This window comes from Chondrus crispus, genomic scaffold, assembly GCF_000350225.1.
Source record: "Chondrus crispus Stackhouse genomic scaffold, scaffold_290, whole genome shotgun sequence".
Classification (NCBI taxonomy): Eukaryota; Rhodophyta; class Florideophyceae; order Gigartinales; family Gigartinaceae; genus Chondrus; species Chondrus crispus.
Genome location: NW_005179174.1, coordinates 4506 through 12006, shown reverse-complemented (window position 1 = coordinate 12006; position 7501 = coordinate 4506). Strand labels below are relative to the sequence as shown.

The window sequence follows — 7501 nt, the reverse complement described above, 5'->3', positions numbered from 1 at the left end:
TTCAGTACTCTCAATTCACTTAAAAACATTCCAGGTAGCTCCGAGATGAGTGGTTTATAACATGTCGACTTCTCAGGGCCGTTCCTAACTCGCAGTCCATCACAAATTTTTCTTCTCTTGACTTGACAGTGGTACAAAACCCATCACTGCCTCCCTCTGCCCCCCTACCGTCTCTACTCCTATGTAGACTACCTGTTTGCCCTCTCCCACCTCGTTTGCAATCTATCAGAGCTTCTGGCACCATCTTTTGCCTTTGTCGTAAATATGCAAGCGGCACCCACCAAGATCCAAGCCATGGGTCTCCAGAGCCGTACAAAAAGAGTATCGAAAACTGTCTTGATTGTTCTGTTCATATCGGGCATGATCTGGATGCCGTTCTGGAATGCGTTTATGTCTCACTACGGAGAGCCGAACAAGAAAGGGAACCCTCCTCTATTATGGCCAGGGAGGGGAGCAGTGGCAGCGGACAACAAATGGTCAGAGGCAAGCTTGACATCGACTAAACCGGAACCATCGAAGGAGCGTAGACCGCTCAGTCACCGAGATTACAACTTAACTTTTGCTGTCTGGACAGCCCAGATGATGTACGCTGTGCAAACTCCAGATTTGAGGGTGGTATCTTGTGTGCCTCCTAAGAACGGGTGCACTTATCACAGGAGTCTCCTTCGCAGAATATCTGGAAATGAAGATTTTGACCGCGTTTATGCCATACATAACTTGACTTGGAGGCTGGAGATGGCGCTTAGTACTCTCCGGGAGGAGCAAATAGAGGACATTTTGGAAAATGACGAGGTGCCAAAATATATTCTTACTCGAAACCCTATCACGAGAACACTTTCAGGGTACTTGAATATGGTTCACAACAGACTTCCTATTGAGAAGCGAACCGTGACACATTTTGAGGACTGGATCCGACAGGAGTTCTCGGACGGACGACTAACGCAAGAGGGCCGCATCGAGATGAATCCGCATTGGATGCCGCAGTCGAAGCTGTGCGGTGTGGAATATGGCATCCACAAATACTTCCGATTGTTGAAGTTCGAGGAACCAGTTTCAGTTATCACTTTTATATACGATCATGTGCCGCGGAAATTCTTAGATGATGGATGGGGACGTAAAGACAAGGTGAACGTTTCGTTCAGCAACTATATGCTCGGCCCGAGAAATCGGACGGAGGGTACATCAGAAAAGCTGCTGACGTACTTCAGATCGCTGGACACCTTCGATCATTTGGCTGGGCAATTAAGCTTAGATATTGATGAGCTCGGATATCGAAAAGAGGTCACGGAAATGAGGAATCTATTGGTAAACAGGGACAAGAATTCTCAAGGAAGAGGGCTTGTTGGCTAGTAGCCTATTTTCGTATACTAATTCTTCGTTATGGGCGGATAAAGGAAGCACATGATCGGAAGGGAACAATTGCCAGGACGAAAAGATGAATGTAGTGCGATGTAGTGCGATGTAGTGCGATGTTGGCTCAGTTCATTATTCTCGTCAATGAAGGTACGCAGAAGGAGACAGCACTAAGGCTGTGCGGTCCCGTTGAGAAACCCTTCTCTGCACAGTAGAGTCCCTTCGTACAGTACAGCTCTACTGAGACCTCCTCGTACAGTATGTGACATTAGGGAATCCCTATTGCGTGCTGTGGGAGGTCTCTGTACAGGACCAAGGGTACTCCCTAATAGAGGGTACAGTAGAGGTGTAGCAGCGAAGTCTCGCGGAGCAGTGCAAGTGAGCCTGTTTTTGTATCTTCAAGTTCGTATTGCGACCCAAAATCCTGCTTTGGAGAGCTACATGCAGTAGTGCACCATGAGATCAAGGAAAATGAAACCCGCTAGACAATGCTAATTGAAAAATGGTCACATGGCAAGCCTTCGAGGTGGACTTTTGCTCAAAGAGCTTAACAAATGTTCTTTCAATCAGAACGAGAGCTAAACAAGTACAATAGTGATCTAGCAGGGCCTTTTTGGCGTATCGGACTTTTGAAAAAAAAAAAAAAAAAAACGCTAAAGAAACCGGCTCGTGTTGGTACACGTGCATGAAGTGGCATTTATGCGTTTGTCTTCTACGTTTTTAGTTGAATTGTGAAAACATAGGTACCACTTTATTGTATCCCGGAGAAGTCATGAAATAGCATGCAATTTGCTTTGTAAGGAACCTAGGTATAAGTCTGCCCTTCTGTGGCAAACCATGTCGTCGGCCTTTGCAGACAATGCACCATTTCCCAGCATGCGTCTTTTGCTTTCCGAACTCCGAGCCAGTGCAGTAGACCACTTCGAAGAGTGTGGCCCGTAAATAGAGTCTGTGGCCATTGTTGAAGATGTGTGTTTTTATTTCTTAGAGTTGCTGCACGAGACCTAATTTATACTACTTTGCATCTGCAGATACCATCTCAGTGCGTTCCAGATCATGTGAGGTAGTCGGATGTCAGAAGTCTCTGTCAGAAGTCTCTGACATCAGAAACTGAGATGGCCGCAGACTCAATTTACATTTCAACACAGCCTGAGATGCCCTGTTGACATCAACATGTTGACATCAACAGGGCATCTCAGGCTGTGTTGAAATGTGCAACAAATGCGGAGAAGTACAGTATTCATGATATGTGCCTTATTGCTGTGCCCACTTCTGGCTCTGTTTGGATGAACTGTTTTGGTTTTGAGAGAGAAACGCATCGGGGTGTTTCATTGGCTGGTTATTTCATAAGGCGAAATTTACTACAGTCCATACCGCTCAATAGTGCAGTGCCGTGCCACGCGATAGAATACTGCACTATTGGCGTATTGCAATACTCAAGGGGAGGATCTCGCAAATCACTTTTACAACGTGGTTTTATTTTTTTTTTAAAAAAAACCGTCGCAACTTGATTGTCGAACTTTTGTTCTCTATTGAGCGTGATACGCTTGCAGCAATGCACGCCTTGCTTTTCTAAGATGCATACACGTGTCAAAAGTCGTGACAAGCGGTTTTGACCTGCACTATTGGCGGTTTGCACTACTCACAATGCACTATTGAGGAGATACTCTCTGTAGCTCTGTACAGTAGATGTCTGTCATTTCTGCACGTGATCCGCCTTGATGTACCCTACCCTTCCGAAGGGTACTGTTCAGTACATACAGTACTGTAAGCGTATGTGGCTCGGGTGGTAGCCGTCGGGTTACTACAGAAGATCACGGTGGGTTTGGGAGCAGGAACAAAAAATCGATTTTTCAGATTATTTTCAAGATTCCGCTTCGTCGTCTTCGAGATTGATCGTTGAGCAGGCTGCTGAAAAACCGGAGATTGCCTGCAGCGCCCGAACGTCCGCATTTGATCGCATGCACCCTAGTCAGATCCAACTCCCCTTCTAACACCAACAGTTCCCACTCATCTTCCCTCAACACGCCCATCCGAAATGAATCCACGCAACTTTGCTTTTGCGACCCCGGCCTCACTGCCGTTGCGAGGCGTGAGTGTTCGCCCCTCCATCTGCCCGCGTATGCCGCGCATGACAGCCGCCACCGCCACCCATACACTCAATGGGAAGACCCTTCCAGGTCCCGTGCAGCCCGCCGGCCAGAACATCTTGGTCAAGGTCGCCGAAGCCCAGGCCACTACCACAGGCGGCCTTATTCTCTCGAGCACAGCCAAGGAAAAGCCTACATACGGCGAGGCCGTCGAGGTCGGCCCCGGTAGACACTTTGGCAACGGCGTCAAGATTCCCATGGCCGTCAACAAGGGTGACTTCGTTCTGTACGGAAAGTATGGAGGCACAGACGTTGACTACGACGGTGAGAAGCATACCGTTGTCACGCAAGACGACATTTTGTGCAAGTTGAGCGGTGGCGAGTACAAGCCGTCGGCCGTCGTTCCGATTTTTGACCGCATGCTCATCAAGGTTGATCAAGCTAAGGAGGAGACGGGCGGCGGTATCATTATGGCCAGGAACACCGCGGAGAAGGCTACCTCCGGCACGGTTGTCGCTCTTGGCGAAGGAAGATTCATGGAGAATGGGGAGACAGAGCCGGCGGCGTTCGCAGTTGGCGAAATTGTCCTGTATGGCAAGTACGCCGGCACTGAGGTCGAGTTCGATGGGGAAACCTATATGCTTGTTCGCACCGCAGATATTTTCGCAAAGTACTAGAGCCGTGCACTGGCAAAGGCCTTTGCCGTATAAATATCTGTCCGCTCACTGACTTTGATATTGTCCTTGTCTGAAACGTCTCGACTCGCATACACGAAATCTTAAGAGTAAGAAAGTTCTTTGCTGTTCTTCCTATGTTGCCGCTAGGATCACGTAGTCTTGCGATCTGTTAATGAAGGTGAATACTATTCAACGAACTCTACATCACGTAAAGGAGCACCGCGCTCAGTCGCATTCGGAGTTTGTTAGCAGTATTTGTTGATCTCACATGGGACTTTTCCGAAGCCCACCTTCAACCCCATCCGTCTGCACTGCACCTTCCTGTGCCGCCCAAAACGCTGTAATTTGTTCTGCAACCGCCTGATACTGCTCGACAACCGCAAAATGGCCGCACTCTGGCACAGCGACGACCCCCTCCGCCCAACCATTAGCCACCCCGTCCCAAATCTCTCCTGCAATCTGATGAAAATCCCGCGTATCCCCCTCCCCTACCATGACCAAAACCGGCGCATCCACGCCGCCCAGCCTCTTCGCCAACGGCATCCCCCCAAACGCATTGGGCTCGACTTTTTCCTCCCTGAAGAAACGGAAGCCTCCATAATCCCTGGCCATCTCCAACAAGGTCCTCGCCACGTCGGGATCCCCCCCGTCAATTACCTGCGTCCACGCGACGCTGGCCTTGATGAAGGCATGCTTCCACTTCACTAGTTCCCCACTCGGCGCAGCATCTCTCCGGTCGAGCTTGTTCATGAGGGTCTGTCTGAGGGCCGAGTCGCGTGCTTCCGTGATGTCGAGCATCGCTTGCGGCGCCCAGCGGTGCCCCGGGAGCCCGCTGCCGATGCAACACACGGAGCGGACATTGGCCGCGCGCGCGAGCGCGTACTCCAGAGCAATAGGGCCGCCGAAGCCGACAGCCACCAAGTCGAGCGGGTGCGAGACGGGGCCGGCCACGCACTGCAAGTCGTCGAGGGCGGAGTAGAGGGCCTCCGTGGGGTTGTCGGACTTGCCGAAGCCGCGCATGTCGTACGCGACTGTCCGATGGTCGGGGGCAAGCGACTGAAGCGCGGTGGTGAGGTCAGTGAAGATACGGTGGTCGGTCATGAAGTCGTGCAGGAGGACGGCGGTGCGGCTGGCGGCGGGGGGCGTGGTGACCCGACGCAGGAGCGACGCCCCGTCCACGGTGACGACATGTGAGGTAGTGGGGCTGGTGCAAGCGTGGGGGGGCGTGCGGGGCCGCTTGCGGAGGGTGGGGAACGGTGGGGCTGCAAACGCTGAGAGGGACATTCCGTTGCTGATGCTGATGGAGGACGACGGCGAGGGAATGGAGGTGTGGATGGAGAGATGAGATCATGAGATGCTGTGGCACAAGGGGCGCATGCTGATTGGATGTGCTCAGTACGTTGAGCCTGGCGGGGGGCAGTGATTGGCTGTGATGCGAACCTCTCGTTTGGACCCTTAGGGTGAGCGCAAAACGCCGAGAACGTCATCATCGCAAGTTGCGGTACTCTTTCTCTCTTCACCAACTCCACAATTCATTCGACTCAAGGCCTTCGGCTCACCGACTTAAAAGACTAGTCCATCGACCAGCGGGCCCGCGTGCCCAACCCCAACCCACCTTCTACAGCAACTCCGCGCCATGCTCGGCTTCGCAGCCCCACCGCCGCTCACGGGCCGCGCCCGCTCCACGCGCTCTCTCCACCGGCCCTTCACCCCCCTCTGCACGCAGGCCCCACCCACGAAACCCAAGTCCCGCCCCAATGTGTCCGCCCCCACCGCCACCACCTACAACGACGGGCGCTTGGCCCTGGCCACCATTGCCCTCTTCCGCCGCGCCATGCGCCCTTACGTCGGCTGGACGAGCCCGCGGGCAGGCTATTCGGGATTCGTCGAGGAATGCCGCATGCTCATGGCGCGCGTAGGCCCGGCCGAGCAGCAGCGCGTCGTCCGCAAAACACTCGACATGCTCTTCGTCGCCCCGTACGGCTCCACCGCTTTCAAAACCGCGTTTGCACACCCGCAGCTCAACGCGCGCATCACCCCGGCCGTCTTCCAGTGGCTCGTCGGCCCGTGCGAGACCAACCGGCCTCCCGAGGGCGGGTGGGGCGTCAAGATTGATAAGTGTCGCTTCTTGGATGAGTCGGGCTGCAAGGGACTGTGCGTCAATATGTGCCAGCAGCCGACGCAAAACTATTTTACAGACGTCCTCGGCTTGCCAGTTAGGATGACCCCGGACTACGAGGATAAGAGCTGCCAGATGACCTTTGGTGTGGCCCCATTGCCGTTGGAAGACGACCCTGCCATTAGCGGCGAATGTTTTGTCGATTGTAAGATGTCCGGCTCAGTTAAGCAACGGGACGCGACATGCTATGTCACCGGCCGGCCGAACAAGAATAAACGATGAGACTGCACATTGGTGTTGGACGCCAACCCCGGTAAACTACTTTGCGTCGCGCGAGGCGTCAGTTATACCGTACACTCTGCGCGTGAGCTCGTGGACATCCGCACGCGAATCGTATCCGTCGCGGGACACGTCTAGTACGATGGCCACCTCTGCAAGCACGTTACCCTGCTCTGTGACGCCTTTTTGACGCAATTGGGCGTGAATCGCGCAGATGTTGCAGATCGTATCCACCGTTACGCCAGCCCCTTCCATCACCGCCGTCAACGCCGAACAGGGTATGTGCAAGTGATGCTTCTCTTCGTCCATGTTCGCGTCCACGCGTAGCAATGCGTGCCGCGATTGCAGATGCGCCACGTCCACTTCCAGTTCCACGTCCCATTCGTGCTTGGCGCCGGCCGTGGCCCTCTTGTACAGTTGCTTACGGTCGACCGTGATAGAGAGGTCGAGCGGGTCGACAAACTTGCCGAGCGCCGCCGAGTGAAGCGCTGTGTCGAGCACAGGGTTGGTGTTAGCACCGCCGGCGAATGAGCTCCATGACGCACCCATCGGCGTCGGTGTTCTGGGTCGGCGAGGTCGCGAGCGCTGGCGCACCAGCTGACGCAGGAGGTTGCTTCCGCTCGACGCAAGAACGGGGCTAAGGGTCTGTATTGGAATGGTGTGGAGCGCTGTGAAGCTTGCGAGCATTACTTTTGTTGATTTGAGGCTGCGGTAGGAGGCTGTCAGAAGATTTGCACTCACTCTGAAATGAAGGCTGCAGGTTTTTTTGAGCCGTCGACGAAATCAGAGAGTTTCCCTTTCCCATACAGTTCTTTTGTCCGTCGTTTTAAACGTCTCGTCCGTTTCGCCTTTGCGTCCAGGTGCTCGGCTCCTCCATCATCAGGCACAATACGCTAACTCTAGAGGTACAGCACTGCGGGCATTGCGTCCTTTATCTCATCAGCTTCTCCCGAATAAATCTTCAAAGTAACCATTCCCTCATT

At 53.3% G+C, this 7501-nt stretch overlaps 6 protein-coding genes; 4 read left to right on the top strand and 2 right to left on the bottom strand.

Annotated features, from left to right (window-relative positions):
* The first annotated feature begins 360 nt into the window (after nucleotides 1-360).
* On the top strand, nucleotides 361-1881 carry CHC_T00008834001 (Putative carbohydrate sulfotransferase). XM_005717027.1 is given in 2 exon segments: nucleotides 361-1350; nucleotides 1351-1881. 1 exon segment carries the CDS (start codon nucleotides 361-363, stop codon nucleotides 1348-1350), a length of 990 nt encoding a protein of 329 aa, XP_005717084.1. The 3' UTR covers nucleotides 1351-1881.
* Nucleotides 1882-1907: 26 nt separating this feature from the next.
* CHC_T00005426001 (hypothetical protein) lies at nucleotides 1908-2042 on the top strand. Its single transcript, XM_005717026.1, has one exon. The coding sequence runs from the start codon at nucleotides 1908-1910 to the stop codon at nucleotides 2040-2042; it is 135 nt and encodes a 44-aa protein (XP_005717083.1).
* Nucleotides 2043-3391: 1349 nt separating this feature from the next.
* On the top strand, nucleotides 3392-4369 carry CHC_T00005425001 (hypothetical protein). XM_005717025.1 is given in 2 exon segments: nucleotides 3392-4120; nucleotides 4121-4369. 1 exon segment carries the CDS (start codon nucleotides 3392-3394, stop codon nucleotides 4118-4120), a length of 729 nt encoding a protein of 242 aa, XP_005717082.1. The 3' UTR covers nucleotides 4121-4369.
* A 15-nt stretch (nucleotides 4370-4384) lies between these two features.
* On the bottom strand, nucleotides 4385-4732 carry CHC_T00005424001 (hypothetical protein). The gene has a single exon (XM_005717024.1). It carries the CDS (start codon nucleotides 4730-4732, stop codon nucleotides 4385-4387), a length of 348 nt encoding a protein of 115 aa, XP_005717081.1.
* A 1024-nt stretch (nucleotides 4733-5756) lies between these two features.
* CHC_T00005423001 (hypothetical protein) lies at nucleotides 5757-6521 on the top strand. Its single transcript, XM_005717023.1, has one exon. The coding sequence runs from the start codon at nucleotides 5757-5759 to the stop codon at nucleotides 6519-6521; it is 765 nt and encodes a 254-aa protein (XP_005717080.1).
* A 36-nt stretch (nucleotides 6522-6557) lies between these two features.
* CHC_T00005422001 (hypothetical protein) lies at nucleotides 6558-7205 on the bottom strand. The gene has a single exon (XM_005717022.1). It carries the CDS (start codon nucleotides 7203-7205, stop codon nucleotides 6558-6560), a length of 648 nt encoding a protein of 215 aa, XP_005717079.1.
* Nucleotides 7206-7501: the final 296 nt, after the last annotated feature.